The following is a 21,339-nucleotide window of genomic DNA, read 5'->3' as shown; positions in this document are numbered from 1 at the left end:
TGTCCCCAGTGCACATAAACCACAAAAGGAGTCCAGTGACTCCTGTGAGGCGTTGGGGCCACCAGCGGGGTGATTTAATGTGATTACATGTGGTCTCTGAATCAGGAATATCTGAAAACATCTGATTACCAGAAGCAAGGAGGTAAGAACAAGGAACAATAGTCTGCCTCCCCTGTTTCCCAAACTGTCTTTTACTGATCACCACTGGGGACTGAGTCACAGCCTACACGGCTCATTGGTCTGACTGAATATGGAAGTTTTTATGTCTTTATGTTATGGCCTCAATCTTTAAATCTGTTCTGACTTAATTGCTACAACCTCTTTTCTTATTTCTTCCACCCTTGGACCCACGCACCAGGGAAGAGTTAGCAGAAGAGTCCAGCCAAAGTCTTGACTGACACTTTTTGTCTGAAAAGGATCAGGGCAGGAAGCAAATACAGGAAAACACTCTTTAATGGAAGCCCGTAGCTTCAGTCCATGGTGTCTTGTGATGTGCCAACCTTCAGGCTCTCTGGGATGGTGACTTGTGCTGCTCTTCTTGGAAGCTGGGCTACACGTGCACCCTTTCAATCCACATCAACGGTTGTAAAACAAATGGAATGTTATGTGACACAAAGATGAATATGAAACCTTCCATCATCTGATCTTTTAGGCTAGGGGACTTTAAATGAAACCTTCCATCATCTGATCTTTTAGGCTAGGGGACTTTAAATGGCTCTGTAACTCACAATTTCTTCCTAGCGATGCTGTAGTTGTGTCTGAAGCAGCAGTTTAGCACCGTCCTTTCATCTCCCATTTCTCCCCTCTCATATGACTGTTTGCCTTCTTAAGAAGGTAGCTCCCTGATGTCTGTCATTTTCCTGATGTCACTGCCACATTCTCCAAATTGTGGTATCTCCCTACTCCTCAAATTTCTTAGCTTCTGAGTTGTGAGGGAATGCATTCATGCCCATCACTGTAACTAGGAAAGCTCAATTCACAAACTTATAATACGGCTCAATGTGTTTCACATTCCACCTCCTGCCATTTACAATGTGATGTGAATTCCTTTTCAGTGCTGCCTGTGAGGGCAGTGGTTGCTGTTTCTGGAGCAGACTTGCTTATTTTTTCACTCCAGAGAGTGAAGGCAGTAGTTAATCAGGGAGAAGGGAACTGTGGAGCTCATTGTCACAGAAGACTGTTATGGCTGTTTAACAAGTTTTCTAAAGGGGACGGGTCATTTTCATTAATAACAGGAGTTATTGATGTTTAAAAGTTAAATTAAGGCTTATAAATTTAAGCTAGCTTCCATCTACCAAGAGCCAGGAAAAGACCTCTTGAGGACAAATTACCCTTATGAGTATTGGAAGTTTCTTCCTCAGGCTTTGAGATGAGTGAGTATCACAAGGTTGGGTTTGTCCTTTCACCAAGCACTAGCTGGGCTGCAGGTCTCCTCTTACTAACTAGCTTTGCTGCCCAATCTGGGACATGTCCTTCATGCACTGTCCACCTCAGACTCCAGTCTGGCTACACAGATAAACTTGACGCACAGGGTAAGCTCCTGAGCCCAGCAGAACAATCTCATCTGAATAGCGCCTGAAATGAGGGGACTCTCATCTTAGTCAGTATCCCTTTAGATGCTTTAACCACACTAAATTACGATAATAACATTCACCATCAGTGCCTGTAAATGACAGCAGCTTTCTCAGATGACTGGCAAGAGATCTTTCCCTCCTTACATCGGTTGACTTAGCTGCAGTCCTCCACTGCCGTGCCCCGCAGCCTCCATGCTCTACATTAACCCTGCTGTTTCTCCCAGTATGAACCCAACACAGTTATTTCTCAAGCTTTTCCTGCCCTTAGCTATGAATTGCATTACTGCCACTGTGATTTCTGTGCTAGTAGTAGTTAGGAGACAGAAACAAACAGAAACCATGTGCTCTGGGCTCTGTACAAACAAAAACAAACTCTGAGTCTCCAGTTGGGACTCTTACTAAAAGAATAGGAAAAGGAAAAAGAAGAAAAGGGAAAAGGTTAAAACCGTTCTGTGCCTGGGGTTACATCACTGCCTGAGCCACTGCGAAACTCTGCGGCACTTTCAGACACATGTTTCTCAGCCTGACTATACTGGTGTTTCCAGTAAAACCCTCACTGACATTAACACCAGCAGAGTAGTGGCCCAGACATCACAAAAGCAAATCCTGCCCCTCACCTGTTTGTGCTGCTTTGCCAAGGCAGCAATGTGGTGGGGAATGTGACTGGGGAGAGACCGCAGCCAGAAAAGCAAAGCGCCTGCTCTACAGCCTCTTCTTCATTGCTCTGTTAGCCCCAAAGACATGAAGCTGGTGAAAGCATCTACTTACCATCCGTGCCACACACAGAGTGTCTCAGAAAGGGAGCGGGGCCACGATACGATGTTGCTGGTACCCAAAGTATGGCTTTTGCTACAGGTAGTGGGACATGGGAGCCAACTGTCCCTGTTTCATGTCCAAAGCATTATTTGACAAGATTTCAGGCTTCATTTTGGTAAATTCCAGCTGATGGACACATTTATACTTTACTAAATTTTACAACAGGAACACATCTTCCCTCAGCACATGTGGCTTTTTGAAAACAAGGAGAATTTTGATCATAATTGTCTGTAGAGCCTGGGAGTTCCCATCACAGAGCAGACCCGCTTGCTCTGGATCCTGAACAGACATCACTAGAAGTTTGCCTCTGTCCCAAGCGTCTTGCAATCCAAACAAAAGCCCAGGGCTAGATGCAGTCTGATGGGCAAAGAATGCAAAACAGTATGCACCGAGAAATAGTAAGGAGGGCAAAGACACAGAAGAGCATGTGGTTCTGATGACAAGGATTCTACTGGAGGGAGAATCTCTTTTTATGAACTGAACCAAAATTCAACTATTTGTCTTATCCTATTTGCCTCTGCGGCCAGTCCGATGTTCTGCTGTAAGTCTTGTGGGAATAAGGTTTCTTCCAGCCAGATTTAGTGATGTTCCAGTATATGGGATGATCAAACTACATTTAAATAGAGGCATGCAGAAAGGATTTTTTTTTTTCCACTCGTTTGTCTTGTCTTTTTCAAGAAATACATTCAGGTGGCAAGTGTGTGGATCTGTTTTGTTGTTAGAGTTCTCAAAAGCAATTAATTTCATGCCAGTAACTTTACAGTTTGACCTGAATTTCCTCAGTTTCTAGTCCCCTGCCTCCCTCTCCCCCTAGAAGCAGTGTTTCAAACTCCTTCTTTAATCTGCTAATCCTTAACTTGAAGGGAGAGTGAATAAAACATTTAGATGAACAGCAGCCGCTGGACATTTATGTGCAGAACGATCAACGGAGAAGAAACCCTACTAGCATGTTTCAAAGCCTGTCCAGAGCCAGATGGGTTCCTGGGGTTCAGCATGAAAGCAGTAGGTGTTGGTAACCTGGTTTCTTTGAAAGTCTAACTGTGAACCTTGGCCTTTTGTTAGAATTGAAATTTTCAAAGTGAGACATGTCTCTGACGTCCCCTGGTAGCACAGGTTACACTGACAGCAGCGCTTTTGGGTTTTGTGAACGGGTCTGAGCAGCCGGAGAATTTGCTTTCCAAATTGACTCCAGTCATGAGTCACTGAGCCTCTCAAAACCAAATACCTGGAGCCTGAGTTGTTAAACTCAGAAGCTATTTTAACATTGACTTAGGGTTATATCTCTGAGTGTATTTCTGTAAGTTGCAGTATGTCATATGTGGGAGGTCTTCTATTTGGTTTTTTTGCTGGATTGCTGTGAAATCTTTCAGAGATTTGTGAAGCTGAAGGACATAACAAAATTGCTTCTGTCCCTATGACTGACTAATCAAGTCCTAGAAAAAGTGCAATAAGTGTTTTATGATAGCAAAATACTGTTTGTTATTAAGAAGACTGGCTTGTTTATCATGCAAAAGACCTGAGGAAACAGCAGAGTTGGTTATTGGATTGTGCCTTCTCTTTTTGCTGTCGCTGGGATGAGCTGGAGTCAGTTACAGTTGAGCAGGTTTGAGAACACCACTTTCTGTGTTTGTCCCACGCTATTTGACAGCTTCCTTTGCAAGCAGGGAGACCGATACGGCAAATGCAGAATCCTAACCCAGGAAATGCACTGCCTGTTTGAGCTGGGTGGAAGTGATTTTAATAACTGGAGTGTTTTGCGTTTAGCTGAGAAAATATTTAATCAAAGACTCCGTAACTGCAAAACTGCAACTTGGCACTTGCCTTCCTTTACCATTTCACAAAGAATGAGAAGACAAATGATGTCATCTTAGATGACTGAATCTGTGATGAGTTACTTTCTGTCTAGCTTCAGTGATACTTTGGTTGCTGGCATCAGCATCACCACACTGGCTGCCTCCTGGAGCCATTTTCAGCAGCAAGCACTATTTAAGACGCTCCACTCTTTTGTTTTATGACACTGTGCCTCAACTTATTGTAGCTCATATTTTCACATTGTGCTTACATGTTACATTGCATCTGAATAGGGGCTGGCGAAGGACTAAAAGCAGACACAAATATTTCTCGGTGAAGGCGAATGTGCAGCTCTACCTTGTTTAAGAAAGCTTGGTACAGCCAACTAAGCCCAGGACCGAAAACCAGGCTGTCCATGAAAACCATGCTTTCCTATTGCATTAATGGCTCTGAAAACTTTGAACTTCACACAGGCGAGCCTGGTCAAGAGACTAACCAAATGTAAACTATTCCACTTTTGCCACTCCAGCACAAATCTCCTTCTGTGAACAATGCAACGGACTCCAGCGCAGCCTGGTTGTTCAGGAGCTTATCAATTCTAGTTGACATTATAATAGAGTTGATGGGATGGAGTGGAGGGGAGCAAAAATGATAGCCAAGGATGAAATGTCCATTTGAATATTTGAGTCTTTCCAGTAAATCTGATTTCACTTGCTTGAATAGATTCTTGTCAAAGGGAGCTCCTCATGTTAGCAAGACAAATTGTTGTACCTGGCTTTGCAAAAGTTATGCTGTGGTTTCTGGAAAAAAAGGTATATAGCAAGGAAAAGCAGCACAGATTTTGTCATCTTCTGTTACTGTTTTATATTTATGTCATTTATTTGTGTTGTGACTCCACTGCAAAATCCAAGTTTTGGCTTTGGCACTGGCCGTGCAATTTGCCCTGAGAGCCAGAGAACGAGACCAGCCCCAGATATGCTTGCTGCTAAAGGTATAAGCTCAGACAGCTTCATAGACTGTTATTGCTGACCTGTTGGACAGACAAACCTCCTGTCTCATAGTGTAAGAGAGATAATGAAGGGGGATAAACCATGAGGAATTTTGCAAGTGAACAGTTAGCTTGTTTATTTTATATAGTCATTAATGCGTATGTGTATATATTCACTATATATGATGATTTAAATGTATTTTCCTGTTTAGGAGTATCAGATGCCTGCGGAATATTATCCACTGGAACTTGATCACTACATTCATCCTGAGGAATGTGATGTGGTTTCTGCTTCAAATGATAGATCACAACATACATGAAAGCAATGAAGTAAGTGCTTGGAGGTGGCATGTCTCTGCCATGTAGGTTGGGGGCAGGCAGGGATGATGAATTTGTTCAAGTGAAATATTACAAGGGACACCTATCCACATGCTCAGACTGACTTTCATATAATTTCAAAAAGATGAAGAACATGAGCTTAGATTTGCTAAATTTTAATGTATTTCCTAATTACTGAATCTCAAAGGGTTTTTTTAAAGTAAAAATCGTGCCCAAAATCTTCTCTCTTATCTTCATTGACCATAGAAACTCTCCAAATTTATATACTGTGAGAGACAGGTGGTTCTTGAAGAGTTTTGTCAGAGCATCTTGCAGTGATGTGCACCTGTGTAGGGAAAGCATTCATTCCAGACGGCAACATCTCCAAGAACAGGATACAGAAATAATTGGTTTGGCTGTTGAGGCTCTGACTCAGCTACTTTGATGACAGTGGGCACCTTGCTGCCTGGAGTCAGTGCGACTCCCAAGAAAATAAGAAATAGGGCCTGAAACAATACAATTTTTGCTTGTTGAGCTCTTTGTGGTTTTTTTTTACAAAATTCCATTTTTCTGCTAATCCCTTTTTCACCATGCTGGCCTTGAGGATGAAGTTCTGTGATAGGGGCTGCATCCAGCAGCAGCCCCCTGTCCCTGAAAGGGATGGCTCATTCCTCCAGGGACCCAAACGCTTCACTCCAGCTCCTGCTGCTTCTTGTGTACTAGCTCTCTTGATCCCTTGGGGAGGACTGAACCTTTGGAGACTGAACTTACTACACTGTTGGAGAACTAAACCTAGCCAACAAAAAAGCAAGGAGGATTTTTCTGCTGGCATAGCTAAGTCATATCTCTGATGGGTGATTGCGTGTCAGAGACAGATCCACACAATAAAAGATGGGAAGGCTGAAGGAGGCAAGAAGTGAGGCGTCGTCTTTGCATGACATTGAGCACTCTTGAGAAATACAGCATGTCACCATGCTCCCATTTCTTTTATTCTCCATGTTATTTCTTGTTCACACAAGTAGCTCGCAACTGCAGATGCTTGTCTGAGCGAGGACATTGAGTCGGTTCCTATGTAAGTGCTGTAATGCCTCCCCCCTGTTTAGTCACCCAGCAGCCCAAATAGTACGAGGATTTCGGAGTCGATTAAAAGCATCCACTCCAAAATAAAAAGCATTTTTCTTTATTATCTTGGGGAATAATTCTACATTTCCTTGGCAAGTAGTCCTTTTTGATAGTCCCTTCTTAGGGATTTTTACTGTTCTCGTTCTCTGGTAATATTTTTATAGTGGAGTATTCTTTAAGGGCTGTCCCCTGACATTTACCTCCATAATCAAGAAAAAAGTGTGCTACAAACACACATGCACACACACACGCACACACACACACATACACCTACACCCCTTCATCCTCTCTTTCTCTTTGGAAAGCAGGTGGATTAAAGTGCCTATAGGTTATGAGCTGGATCCATAGCTGATATCGGTCAACATGGCTCCACCCATGTAGGAACTGGTCCTGTAGAAACTGAACCCCCCCAGGAGCCTGGATATCCATTCATTTTAATGTCAGCTGGGCACTCATCATCCTTGGTTTACTTTTCAAATCTAAGATTTGACATCTGAACTTTAATCCCATACTATGGGAAAACAAATAGAAAAGTGATTTGTACCTAGATAAAGAAGTCATCTATGCAGAACTCTGTATTATTAAATGAGATGCTCCTTTGAGAAGATGGAGCTTCTGTTAATTCATTGGTTGCTTGTCTGTGTTTCTGACATTTTCAGACTACGGAAGATCATGGTATATGAGCTTTATTGTTGACAGTCTTACGCTGCATGATTTACTCTCATAACAATACTGCCTATCTTAATACATATTTTTTACAGTTATTTAGGAAAAATCAGTTGGAGTCAGGCACTCAAATGCCTTTTAAAATGTGACCACAAAGTGCCAAGAAAAATATAAACCTGCAAATATAAGGACAGATCTTCACATGCCTCAGTTTTCATTAACTCATCTTTTCTCTGCAGAACACTGCAGTCTTTTTAGGAAAGTGTGTTATACAAGCTTAGTGATAACGTTGTTATGTTCTTATCGTGGCATAAGTCAGAGTCAAAATAACACCACCAAAATCAATGGGAACAACATCATTTATGCTAGCTAATGATGTGATCTCTTCTGTGCTGATCAGTGGAGATTAAATAATACAGTTACAGAAGCATCAAGGACTCAGTGTGGAAACATTTTGCATGAAGTTATAGTGCTTATGTTAATAAATCAAGAAGGGGAATTGCTGAAGATATTGAAGCCTAATGATGGATACATGTGGGGATCAAAAATTCTGGGTCAAATAAATGAAAAGGTATAAATTAATAAGTTCTGCTAATTGGGTTTAGTATTCAATAATAATAAATCCACAATTCCAAAAGGAATTGCTCAAAATTCATTTTATTCTGGTTTCCTGTGGAAACGATGCAGAGGGAGATCTCACCACCATTATGTATATTCGTCTGTATCTGGCCCAGAATCTTCCTAATCCACTGGCCAATTCCACTCAGTTGTGACACAGGAACAACAGGCTCAGATATAATTATTTTTTACAATTCTTGTGAAAATGGGCAGCTGTGGAGAGGACAAAAACTGTGTAGGTGTTGCAGCTGTTGGAGAGAGGGGAACAAGAGTCTAGACATTAAATCAGAGAATTTACATGAGATCGAAGCCACAGAGAAAGATTCTGTTCATGCTCATACCTTCAAAAAAATCAAATGCGAGACTTAAAGTCTTTTGAAATCTAGTCCTACTGTTCTAGGGGTCAATCAGGTATGGAGTCAAAATGTTTGTTTGGTGTTAGCCAAAAATAGAGGGTGGGTTTTTTTTGTTTGTGGCTTTATTTTCTTTTGCTCAGACCAAAAGGAGAAAAAAAAAAAAAAAAAAGAAAATTTAATTTGGTTTAAACAAAACTTTGAAAACAAAATGTTTCATCCTCTTCTGAGTTGTTTAGTTTTTAATCCTATTTTTAAAATGAAGCCAAACAAAATTTCAAATCTTAATGAAATAATACAGAAATGAAAGCTTTAACACATCCAAAAGATCTCTTCTGTTTATTTCAGCTCAATAAACAGAAATGATTGCAACTTGTGAATGGGCTATCATTTTGTAACTGGTTTTCTTGTCCAATAAATTCTTAGTCCACAGAATCTTGCTGAGTTTGATAGTGCCTCTGCTGCTCTATTGACTGCCTAGAGATCATCAATACTTCATGCATATGAAGTCTGAAATAAAATTAACTGAGGGTCAAAAGTTTCAAATACTTTAGTAAAATTAATTAAAAGTCTGGAGAATGGTGAAACCAAAATGACATCAATGATACCAGCTTACATAGGTAATTAATGTCATGCTTCAGGGAATACGCTGAATGCCTGCTAGGTCAGAAAGAAATTTTCCCAGACTTCTGTATGTAGCACTATGGAAATTACCAGCAGCAGTCACTTGTGATTTATTGATGAGATGTTCCCATCTGCCTCTCTATAGCTAATTGTGTATTCCACAGCTGTGCCCTCGCTGCACAGCCATTAGGAGAAGATACCTTCACTTATATGTGGAGCCTGACCAAAAATTCCTGTTGAAGTTATGGCAAAATTCAGAGGTGATGTGTGTAGTGATGTGATTTACAGACTGAAGCACTAATGGCAGGAACAGAGAGGATGAAGTAGCTGATAAAAGCATTTCTTTAAAGTAAAATATCTTTTTTCTAAATGTCAGTGGATCTCCTTCCCTTCAGTGGAAATGAAGCAAGACTGTGACATTAACTTCTATCTTATATTTTCTTTGAATTGCTCAGCAGGTGGGTTATACTGCCTAGCTATGCTTAGACTCTTATGTCATCTTCGGATACGACCCTAGGCTATGGCTGTACCTCTCTGAAAAATCATCTGCAGTCAAATGACCTGCCCCTCTTGTCTTCTTTCCACACGACTGCTTCTTAAACTGCTTGCAGACTGCTGGTGTGGACGTGCCTTATGGCATGTTAACTTTCCAGACGTGCTCAGGTACAGGAGGTCTTGCATGTTGTGCTCAAAGCCCAGCCTCAGCAGAAAGTCACAGACATAGCTGTGAGATCCCGACAGCACCTAAGATATTATGATTCCAGGTGACAGGTATACATCTGCATCCCATGAATGAATTCTACCATTGATTTTTAAAGGAATAGCAACATATAGAATCTTTTAAATGTTCTGATCATGATTTTTACATACTCTTTTCTGTTTCCTTTCCAGCCCTGGTGTCGATGTATTACCACTGTCTACAATTATTTTGTGGTGACCAACTTCTTCTGGATGTTTGTGGAAGGCTGCTACTTACACACTGCTATAGTGATGACTTATTCCACAGATAAGCTGCGGAAATGGGTTTTTCTCTTCATAGGATGGTGTAAGTGACTCATGTGTTTAAAATGGTGTGACATGGTACCTGACATCAAAGTGATTAAAGACAAGAGCAGCAAGAATAAATTTTACAATTCCCATTGTGGTGAAATATGACATTCAAACCTAACTTTGTCAGAATAACATGAGTTCAGGTTTAGTTCTGCACTGTGGTGATGACATAAAGCTAAGAGGTTATTGCTGGATTTATCTTCTTCACTCAGATCCTCAGGCACCTGGTGTTAAGGAAAGAAAGAGAACTCCAGGCTCAGCATTTTGGGAATGGAGCAGTTCATACCATGTCCCTTTCACTTTGATCGGCAAAGCAGTGATCAGAACACCTTATACACTGTGCTCAACGTGACGTAAAGCAGAAGAGGCACTGTCCATGCCCTGTGGACCACTCAGTCTCAAGAGACACTTCTAAGTGATGAGCTGACTAGAAGAGAAACCTAACTATCTGTCAGTCCAACCTTACAGCTGTCTTGTGGACTGCTGTGGGATTTGTTCCTAGAAACAACCTTTTAACAAAGAGTCACATGTCATCTTTGTACTATACTTGTGGCTACTCAGAGACAGAAAAATAGCTCATTGCATGCCCCGTTACCTCACTTCTCCTGTGTCAGCCTGGGCCAGAGCAAAGCTACCTGCATCAACCAAAGCTGGTCCATCAGTACAGGCTGGGAGCCGACTGTCAGAGTAGGAGTCCTGCTGAAAAGGATGTAGGGCTTGCCGTGGATGCAGGCTGAGATTCAGCCATCAGTGCCCTCTCATCACAAATGAGGTACAACACATACTGGACTGCACTAGGAGTGTGGCCAGAAAATTGAGAGAAGTTACTAATACTTTCTACTCAGCTTTGGTAAGGCTGCTTTTGCAATACTGTGGCCAGTTTTAGGTCTCTTAGGTCAAGAGTGATGTGGAAAAACTGGAGATTATCCAGTAGAAGGCTGCCAATATGATCACGAGTCCAGAGGACGTGACCTGTGAACTGAGACTGAAGGAGCTGAGCTTGTTTAATCTGGCAAAGAGGAAGTTAAGGAGGGCTCTGTTAGGTACCAAGAGTGATTTGAAAGATAATTACAAAGATGATGGAGCCAAATTCTTCTTGGTAATAGCAGATGTTATAAGAAGGGAAAATGGCTACAAACTGCAGACTGGGAGGTTCCAGGTGGACATTAAGAAAACAGAAAATTTACCAGAAGGTAGTGCAAGACTGGAACAGATGACTTAGAAGCTGTGGAATCTCTGACCCTGTAGGTAATGAAAATTCAGCAATGCTAAGCCCTGGCTGAGGTGGGCTAGTGTTGACAGTTCTCCTTATAGCAGGAGATTGGAGTGGATACCTTCAGAGGTCCTTTCCAACATATTCATGCTTTGAACTTGACCAGGAGAGGTTTGGCAGCTTGTTTTCTTGAATGCAAAATCTGAGGTCAAAGAGAACTAGTGAGTTTGGCAGTTCTTTTCTGTTGAAAGAAGAAAGCTGGAAAAAATTCGAAAATATTTTCTTTTCTGAAAGTAGAATGGCATTTTGTTCAGAAATGCCTCTTCCTCTCAAAATTGAGCAGAAGTAATTGAATTGCAGTTCTGAAGGCAGAAACAGCCTTTAAAACAAAATATGTCATTCAATCCAAAATCAAATGGGAGGAAAAAGGAGTTGTCGTAGAAAGAAAATGTTACATGGGGAATTGATTCAATTTTTTTCCCCAATAGTTTTCAATTCTCTCACCAAACTGGAAAATCAGCTGCTCACACAGCTCTCACAGACCCCCTGACTGGTTTGGTCCCTAGCATTTTGCCTCCCTGCCTCTCTCAGAGCACTCTGGGTCTCTGATTACTAATGTAGGAGTGGTGTGAGTTGAATATACCTTTCCTCTCACCCTTTTGGGTGCTTTCTGGCTCTGCTTTGTCTGCATATACACTTTTTACCATCCTCATTCTCAAATCCCTGTTCTTTGCTTCACAAGGAAAAGTAAAATATTTTCCTCTAGGAGAAAGGACATGGCTATATTTTGTCTGCTCATGTCCAGCAAGAACATGGGAGAAACAAGTGCAGAGTCAATGGTGAGAAAGATGGAAGACAACACAATCACTTGCAAGGCACAAGAGCCACCAGCGGTGGTGGGGCAGGAGATCAGAGCTGCACTGTACTTCTTGCTGAGGTTAAAGATAACCACTGAGCAATTCAGTCCCATCTCTTCTGTGCTGTGGTTCTTTTTCCATGCTGCTTCATCTCTTTAAAGCTTTCGTTTCCCACAGAAGAGGCAACAAATGGGAGGTTAAAAGGCAGTGTTAGATACAAGGCCATGATGACTCCTACATGAGGGTTTAAGTCTTGTGCATCCAATGGGAAAGAAGCAGATACTAGTGAGGGTCACTGAATCTGGGCCTCCAGCCATGCATTTGCCTTAGAGTAGCATTGATTTCAGAGGGACATGAACCTGGAGGTTGGAATGATGGACAGACCTGGAGAGGCTTGTCTTGTTGTTTGGTTTTGCCTGAGTTGACAGGTTAAAAGTAAAGGGGAAATGGAGAGGGGAGACTCCCTTCTCCAATCTTGACATCAATCCAGTCTTTGCCTGGGGAATGCCTGGGTGAAAAAGTTCCTGTTTTCCCCAGGAGATCTGTGTCAAAAGGCCAGCTCCACTTACTCTTCCTCACTTCCAGTTTCCTCCTCCAGCAAATACCCTTCAAACCAGCTGGACCCTGAAGGTCTAACACAAAACAAGCACAAGGCCAAGGCTCTGGACATGAGACTGGTGTAACCATAGGATTGGAAAGCAGAGATATGGCACTGCTTGGACATTAAGTGCATAAATGCACCCCATCTACTGTACTGAGGTTGCACACCCAAGGAACACTACTGTAGCACCTCCTGGCTACAACTGAGAAAGCAAGCCCTATGAAGCAAATGCATGGCCTTGATAAGAACTCATATGCACACACAGAGCACATTGCATGTCGTAGGGAGTAGAATGATACATATAAAGTTAAGAGTATCTGGATCCTTTCAAAAGGGCAAAAAATGAATGAATTCTGATATTGCAAGATATCAAGAGATTCTTTCTCATAATCCTGTTTCATAGGGAAGACTCAACTCAAAAAAATGTTGCAAATTTTGAAAATGGACTTCATCCAAAGATCCCAATAAGTTTACAAGCTTCTTGCAGCCTGGGAAATAAAAATCTAAACATCAACCTCCCAAGTACTGTCTTTGAGATTTTGCATCATCAACTGCAGGGAAATGAAAAGGGACCAAAATTGCCTTCAAGTCAGCCAAAATTGTTCTGATCACTTATATAGAAATATAGGTATACACATGCATTTGTTAATAATTTTATTAACTTTTCTTACTTGTACTAGAGTTTTCCTTTGCTGAGATGATCTTTTTTATTTATACATGAAGACATCTTAGCAATTGTGATGTCTCAAGGATACCAAGATAGGACCACTTGTATTTAGAGTCTTCCAGTTCATTAACGAAGACTCTTGTCACACAAATCTGAATCTACTTTGGTATTATCCATACGTACATGGGTGTGATTAACTCCTGATTTTTTGCTCCTACAGGTATTCCTTGCCCAATCATCATTGCCTGGGCCATTGGCAAGCTATATTATGAAAATGAACAGTAAGTGATGTTAACATTTATGCTAATGTGGCTCTCTAAATAAGTTAAGAAATGCCTACAGGCTGAACTGGTAGTTTAGAAATGAGGCTGATTGATGGGAAAGAGGAAAGGTCAAATCACCTCCATGCAAATCCAGGTCATCACAAATTTCAAAGCACTACTTGAGTCAACTCCTGAAAATAACATTCCCACATATCCTTGTCCAAGACCTGAAGCTCTCATTTGATAGCTTTATACATGATTTACAGGCAGGGTAATCTCCTTCAACGGGAGTTTTGCTTGAGTAAGACCTTGGTAAAACCTACAGTTGAGTGCTAAAGGGTTTAGCTTTCTGGGTGTGCAAAGTTCAGTTGACAGTCTGTCAAGAATAGTCTTATAGCTGAAATTTTTGCATTTCTCTTTCTGGCTTTTCCAATTAGAAGCAGTTAGTACATGAAATTGAAAAATATGGGAGACAAAGAGGCATCTATGTTTGGGGAAATTTTCCCCAAAACATCAATACTGCTCAGCTTGTACTTTTCAACTAGTGTTTGGATCAATGTCTGTTGTCTATTACAGCTCCCTTCCCTGACCTTAAAAAAAAATTCTTTTCTCCATGAATCTCTTTTTCATATGACCATGCTGTTTGTCTGTCCATAGCACATCTGATTAAATGTGTCTACCTTATAGGTGTCTGCATCCGCAGTAATCTGTGGTCTTTTATGATCAATGGTGATCAGTCAAAACATTAAGTGCAGTCTGGGGTCCATTTCATCTCATCTGGAAGGAAAGGTCCAAAGTAGGTTGGATGACTTACATACACTATTTCTCGTGACTGTAGGGGAGATGGATAGGATGACTGGCTGGGCTTTGGGCATCCATGTGGTAGGCATGGGAGGAATTCTGTTATGCACTACTAAGTTCCTCTTCTCTGCTCCTCACACACATTTGACCCCTTGACCAATCTCTCTTCTATAGCTTTAATGGTGACTTTGAAGGTGATACTCTAAGTCCCAGGAGTTACACATATTGGCAATAAGACAGACACCCTTTCACTGAGGAAAAAGTTTTGTGTGATTCCATCCCTGCCTACAGTAATCGTACAGGAGAATTCATACTGTAGTCTCAAAATGACAAGAAAAACTTCAGTTGGAACCGGTTCCTTGGGTGTCCAAGTCAATCAGCCCTGGGAGATAACCTCAGATCTCCAGATTTCCCTAATTTCTGTGCTCACAGGCCTTCTTGTTTCTGGATGGGTAAAGGGCCACAACATTCTGGGTCTACTTCATGGTCAGGTTCCTTGTAGTTTTTGCCTTGCACAAGCCAGAGCAGCATGGCAGCTGTCTCATTGTGCTGAAGTAGAACTTTCAGCTTTAGAACTGAAGGAACTAGTCAGCTTAAACAGCACAAAACAAAATAACCAAAACTTGTGTCTTGAAACCTGGAGAGGCAAAATGCCATGTGCTTTAATAATGGTGATGCACATTAAACATTCCTGTTGTGAGTTCAACACCAAGGTTTGAACACCTCATTTTGGAAGACTGCTCATCACTCCCAAAAGAAATAATGGAAAGTAGGACCCCTGATAGAAACATGCCACAGCATCTGTGATCACACTGCACACAAGGTGGCTAGATGGAGAAACCACTGCATCTTCTGTACTTGTCCCACCTTTCACCACCACTGGGTAACTGCAAAATGAATGTGAAAGAATCTCCCCTTGATGTATTATAGATATGAAGAAAGACACACTGTGTTTATATAGGTATGTGTGCTACCTGTTGGCAGCAAAGGTGTAACTGTCCCAGATCCTGCACAACAAGAGAAAGGGGGCTAGAAAATGCAGTCAGCAGGGCAAGAAAGAGAAAGTGATCCTATTTGGTATGCAGAACATCCAGGCTGTTCCCGTTGAGTCTGTAGGCTCAAGCTTTCTGCCTTGGGTGGATTATCAAAAGGAGCTTGTGCTTTTAAATCCGTGTCATGGACATCGCTGTACATTCTAACTCATATACATCATTTGCCTCACATGCTCAGTGAGAATGGAGGGGACAGGTTACTCTTGGTAGACCCAGCCAATTAAACCTAATGTCTTGGGATGTTTTCACCTTTCTGTCCTTAATGCTGGTGTTTGCCTCGGAGTGAAACATTCACACATCCTCACTGCACATCATAGCTACTCCAAATGCATTGAGAACATCCCTGTGGTTTCTGCCCACCATAGTGTGAGATGTAATGGCCTGGACCCTCAGTGTTTGCTCACTTACTGTCAGTGGCGGGGCCAAGATTCACATACTTTACTCTACTTGAGAAATGAAGACTGGATGATTTAACAGTGCCATTCCTTTGACCTGGGACATGCACCGAGGCAGACAGGCACAGCTCTTGTAAATGAAGAGTTGATAAGGACATTAAGCTGTAAGGCAAAGGCTATTAAATGAAATCTGGTTTTCACATTTGTAGTAATGTCATATGCAGGGCAGACTCAGCGAAGTAAATGAACTGAAGCAAAACAAGAGGTGAATAACTTGCTGAGGGCCTGTCAATCATCATAAATATTCAATCACCTTCTCAAGCATTAAAGCATGTGATACTTCAGATAGCCCCTGCTGACTATCTCCCGGCCTGAGGAAAGGAGCAGATTCTGCTAAACAGTCACATTGAAGCCAATGCAGGAATTCATCTATGCATACGTGTGTGTGAGATGTGCATGTGTCTGTATTTAACTTGCTTAAGGTCTATTTTCCTCTCCAGTCCATCAGCCACTGGGACAGTTTGGACTAAACTTTGTGGCATTTACAGAATACTTTCTCTGTGCTAACATAATATAGAAATCATGCCTTTAATTTGAATTCTGTAAGTGTGTCCAAATACAGACAAATATAGAAAAAACTAATCCCTGGCTTTGAGAAAGAATTGCTGTCAGGATATTGGAGTATCTCTCATGCAAGGAAAGCCTGAGAGAGTTCGGAGTGTTTAGACTGGTGTGGTGGGTTGACCCTGGCTGAGGGCCAGATGCCCACCAGAGCCGCTCTATCACTCCCCTCCTTCATTAGACAGGGGAGAAAAGGCACAACAAAAAGCTTGTGGGTCGAGATAAGGACAGGGAGGGATCACTCACTAATTATCATCACGAGCAAACCAGACTGAACTTAGAGAGGGAATTCATCTAATTTATTACTAAGCAAAACAGAGTAGAGGAATGAGAAATAAAACCAAATCTTAAAACACCTCCCCCCACCCCTCCCATCTTCCCAGGCTCAACTTCACTCCCGGCTTCAACCTCTGCCCCCCCCAGCAGCACAGGGGGACGGGGAATGGGGGTTACGGTCAGTTCATCACACGGTGTTTCTGCCGCTTCTTCATCCTCAGGGGGAGGACTCCTCTCAGCGTTCCCCTGCTCCAGCATGGAGTCCCTCTCACAGGAGACAGTCCTTCACCAACTTCTCCAACGTGAGTCTCTCCCACGGGCTACAGTCCTTCACAAACTGCTCCAGCATAGTCTCTTCCACAGTGTGCAGACCTTCAGGAGCAAACTGCTCCAGCGTGGGTCCCCCACGGGGTCACAAGTCCTGCCAGCAAACCTGCTCTGGTGTGGGCTCCTCTCTCCACGGATCCACAGGTCCTGCCAGGAGCTTGCTCCAGCGTGGGCTTCCCATGGGCCACAGCCTCCTTCAGGTGTCTCCACCTGCTCCGATGTGGGGTCCTCCACGGGCTGCAGGTGGAATCTCTACACCCCCTCATCCTTCCTCCATGGGCTGCAGGGGGACAGCCTGCTTCACCATGGTCTTCACCACGGGCTGCAGGGGGATCTCTGCTCCGGCGCCTGGAGCACCTCCTGCCCCTCCTTCTGCACTGACCTTGGTGTCTGCAGAGCTTCTTACATCTTCTCACTCCTCTCTTCGGCTGCAAAAGCTCGCTCTCTAGCTGGTTTTTTTCCTTCTTAAATATGTTATCACAGAGGCGCTGATTGGCTTGGCCTTGGCCAACGGCGGGTCCGTCTTGGAGCCGGCTGGCATTGGCTCTGTCAGACACAGGGGAAGCTTCTAGCAGCTTCTCACAGAAGCCACCCCTGTAGCCCCTCTGCTACCAAAACCTTGCCATGCAAACCCAACACAACTGGAGAGAAGGCGGCTCAGGGGGATCTTATCAATGTTTGTAAATATCTTACAGGAGGGTGTGAAGAAGGTGGAGCCAGACACTTCTCAGTGGTGCCCAGTGACAAGTGGCAGTGGCACAAACTGAAACACATGAAATTCCATCTGAACATCAGGGAACAACTTTTTACTGTCAGGGTGGTAGAACACTGGAAGAGGTTGCCTGGGGAAATTGTGGAATCTTCATCCTTGGAGCTACTCGAAAGCCAGCTGGGCACAGCTCTGAGCAATCTGTTTCACCTGACTCTGCTTTGAGCAGGAGGGTGGACTAGACAATCTCCAGAGGTCCCTGCCAACCTCAGCTGTTCTGTCAAAACAGGCTGCTCTCCCCCCGTCAGCCTAGCCGTTATGCTCCATTTATCTTGACCACTGGGGAAATCATGTGTTATTCCTCCATGAGGTCAGACCTAGCAAACCGGGCACATGCAGAAACCCTGTACTGTCCTGCAGCTTCCAAGACTGTTTGGATATCCCAGCGGACAGCTCAAAATTCAGAACAAAATGGGGAACTTCTCTTCCTCATCTGACTAAGCATTTGAACTGTAACTGAAGTCGTTTGGAGGTTGAACTGGGGTTCAGTTTGTGTAGCTCATAATAGTTTAAGAGCTCAAAGTAGCACACAGAAAGAATGTTAAGAAAATGCTTCAACCAGCTTCATAATCTTTTCACTTTTGTTCTTACTAGAGAGCGTGTTCTGCATATTGAGGCAAATATAATTGGTACTGTGGCAAATAACCTGTCTGGGGTTTAGCGGTTCTTTAGCAAAATCTGATAACTCTGAAAAAAATACTGTTAAGTCTCAATAAAAAAAACACACAAATGATTAAGAATTATGGTAGTAATTTCACTGATGGACATTTGGTAAGGGGAAGAACATTAGTGAGATCTAATTAACAAGAATGATAAAACCAGTGGTGGTTTTTGTTATATAAAGAACTGTCAGAGAACCATGAATAATATTAATTAGTGCTATTCAATAGAAGTATGTTTACATATCTGAGTCTAATCAGAACTGTCTTCGTAAATTGTCCCCTTCAATATTCAGGGAGTGTTTGTTTATTCTTTCAGAGGTAAAAAAAAGAAAAAAAAAAAAAAGAAAATGGCTGTTATTTCACACAGACAGAATTAAAATTCTGATGCATCAAGTAATTTTCAGTGGTTTAGGTTTCTCTTTTTGGTTTTAAAGAAATGTACAGTGCTGATTTTATTGCAGAAATAATGGCTTATGTTGGATTTAAAGTAAGAGTTAAGATGATGAGCAGAAAAGTTTGCAATAGTTCAGCTAAGGTCCCAGTTTGAACAGTTAGACTGTAAATATGAAATACAGCTAATCAAATGCAGATCTATGTAATGTCACTGGCATATCTGTCCTCTCACCCTTACTTGCCTGATTTAATGGGTATATTAGAAATGTTTATATTACAATGTAACAACAGAACTGTTTTATAGCCTAAGGAGATCAACACCATCCTAGACAAGCTGCTGCTTTTTTTTTTTCTTTTTTTCTGCACTAACTCCTGGAGCATCAAGCTCCCGTGGAGATGCCTGTGTTGTAGAAGTCTACCCTTGGCCACCACCTTGTTCCCTCAAATTGTGTGAAAGTGTGTATATACAAATGATGCTTCACTCAATGCAAACTTGGGGTAATCCTGTGCTTCAGATAATAAATGCCAGCATTTTGCTCTTCAGTATAGTCTTACAGTTAAGCAATATTTAAATTCCAAAGAGCAATGATCAGCCTTTACCCTGGAACCTCATTTGTGCTCTACCAGCTCTGTTCCAAATTCTCTGCTGACTTTTTCTAGCCCATTAAGTTCTGCCACATGCCTCAGCCCTTTTCTTATTAGTCCCTGTGCTAGATTCCTCTGCTAGAACAGCCAGCTTCCTAGAAACTCCTAATAGCTCTTGGTTCTCAGTTTTACGCAATATATAATAGTTCTTTCAAAATCCCTTTCAAAAATTCTGTCAAATGTCAGTCTTGCAAGTTTTGGAGAGTTGTATTTCCTGCCTTGGCCTATCTTGCAATTCATTTTTCTTCATATCTTTATATCTCTGTAACAAAAACAAAAACCAAAACAAAACCAAAAAAACCCAAACCAAAACAAAACAAAAAAACCCCCACCAACTAAACAAAAAACCCGGTTTCCTTCATTTAAGGCTGCCCTGGGGATTCTTCTTGGATGATAACTTGGCTGCAGGAAGTACCTTATTCCAAGTCTTGCTCTCATCATCAAATTTTGGAAGAGTCGTTGCAAAGTTATCAATTTACACTCATTTGCAGTCAGTGCACCAGGGAATAACAGACGTGTTTTATACTTATAAAATATTCAAAGCTCTCTCATTTTTCTGGAACTTAAAAGATGTAAAAATTCAATCAAGAAAAGGCAAACAATTGTGTAATACTGAATTGTGTTCCTAGATATCTGCTGCATATCTCAATATTTCTGTACATTCAGTTCAGGAAGAGCATTTTGCAGTAGCAAACAGCTCCTGTTTTAGCAAGCAACACATTTTGGAGAAAGGCTTTGGGGGCATTATGTGATTCCACATATTTCCATCTGAGCCATAGCTTTCCTTATCTCAGCTTATTTGCCTTGGACTCATGAGGTTGTGTCTTACAGACTGCAACCTCTTTGAGGCAACAAGTGTTATTTCTTGAATGCTTGTAAAAGTGCAAATCTGCACCTGTCTCCATGGCCTCCTTGGCTCATGAATTGCCCTTGTTCTCAAGTCTTCATTGGCACTAAGCTTATCTTTTGTCATAAGGTGAACACAGGGAAGACATGTTTTGCTCTGTAGACTTTTTACATGGTATCCACAAAGGGGAAGAAAAACCTCTCAGACCTTGGAACTCCAAAATTTGCTTCCTAAGCTATCTGGAGCTCCAATGACCTAAGGCATTATGACAGCAAAGTTGCCTCTGCTTGATGGAACCAGGATCCAGACCATGTGGCTGTATCTGTAAGATTAAATTAGCTGATCCTGGAATCGTTCCTGGGGCTGGAGTCCAAATAGCATGGAGTAGGTCACATCCATATTATTAAACCCTCTTGGCCTCCAAATCAGGGTAGCTGCAGTTTGTAGACTATTGGGAATGTCCTCTGGCTCATGCTGGCTCCAGATTTGTCCCCCAGAAAGAATTTGGGAGTTAGCTGTTGTTTGGCCTGGGTCAAAACTGCAACAAGGAAAATATAATGGTGTAAATGATCGAGTCTAGGCCTAAGCCCAGTTTCTTATTCGTTTACTGACATAAATATAACTGATTTATTACTCCCAGTTAAGAGAATGAAGTGAACGTCAGTATGGGTCACTGTGAAATCACAGGCTTAGTGTCGTACAACACAGTAGGGAGAAAAACGCTTGTAAGTAGTGGAAGTGAAAGTCAAACCAGCACTCAGTCACACATGACACATCCAGACTCTCTGCTAGTTTGACGCCCTTCAGTTTACCCGTGATTTCATTTAATCTAAGTTGATTTCCTTTTGGTGATGTTGGGTCAGGTATGTGCTAGCTTCAAATGACATCTTTGAACTCTATGCTGGATTTGGTGGTCACCAGCTTGGTGCAAAGCCAACGGGATGAACTCCTTCTTCATCCAGTACCTTCTTTAGACAGCATTTACACACAGCTTGAGATGTATTTGCTGTAAGTAACAGCCCTTACTTTA

At 42.1% G+C, this 21,339-nt stretch overlaps 1 protein-coding gene across 4 annotated transcripts in view; it reads left to right on the top strand.

Moving 5' to 3' along the window:
- Nucleotides 1–21,339, top strand: part of CRHR2 (corticotropin releasing hormone receptor 2) — a 162,322-nt gene that overhangs the window by 104,312 nt on the left and 36,671 nt on the right. For all 4 annotated transcript variants that reach the window (XM_075746798.1, XM_075746795.1, XM_075746797.1 and 1 more), the window contains 3 exons: nucleotides 5,382–5,499; nucleotides 9,762–9,915; nucleotides 13,479–13,539. In XM_075746798.1, the coding sequence (XP_075602913.1) occupies nucleotides 5,382–5,499; nucleotides 9,762–9,915; nucleotides 13,479–13,539 (333 nt within the window). The remainder of the gene's footprint in view (nucleotides 1–5,381; nucleotides 5,500–9,761; nucleotides 9,916–13,478; nucleotides 13,540–21,339) is intronic.

Source organism: Balearica regulorum, chromosome 2 (genome assembly GCF_011004875.1).
Source record: "Balearica regulorum gibbericeps isolate bBalReg1 chromosome 2, bBalReg1.pri, whole genome shotgun sequence".
In the NCBI taxonomy this organism is placed as follows: domain Eukaryota; kingdom Metazoa; phylum Chordata; class Aves; order Gruiformes; family Gruidae; genus Balearica; species Balearica regulorum.
Note: the sequence above shows the minus strand (reverse complement) of the source record. Positions and strands in the feature narration are given on the sequence as shown.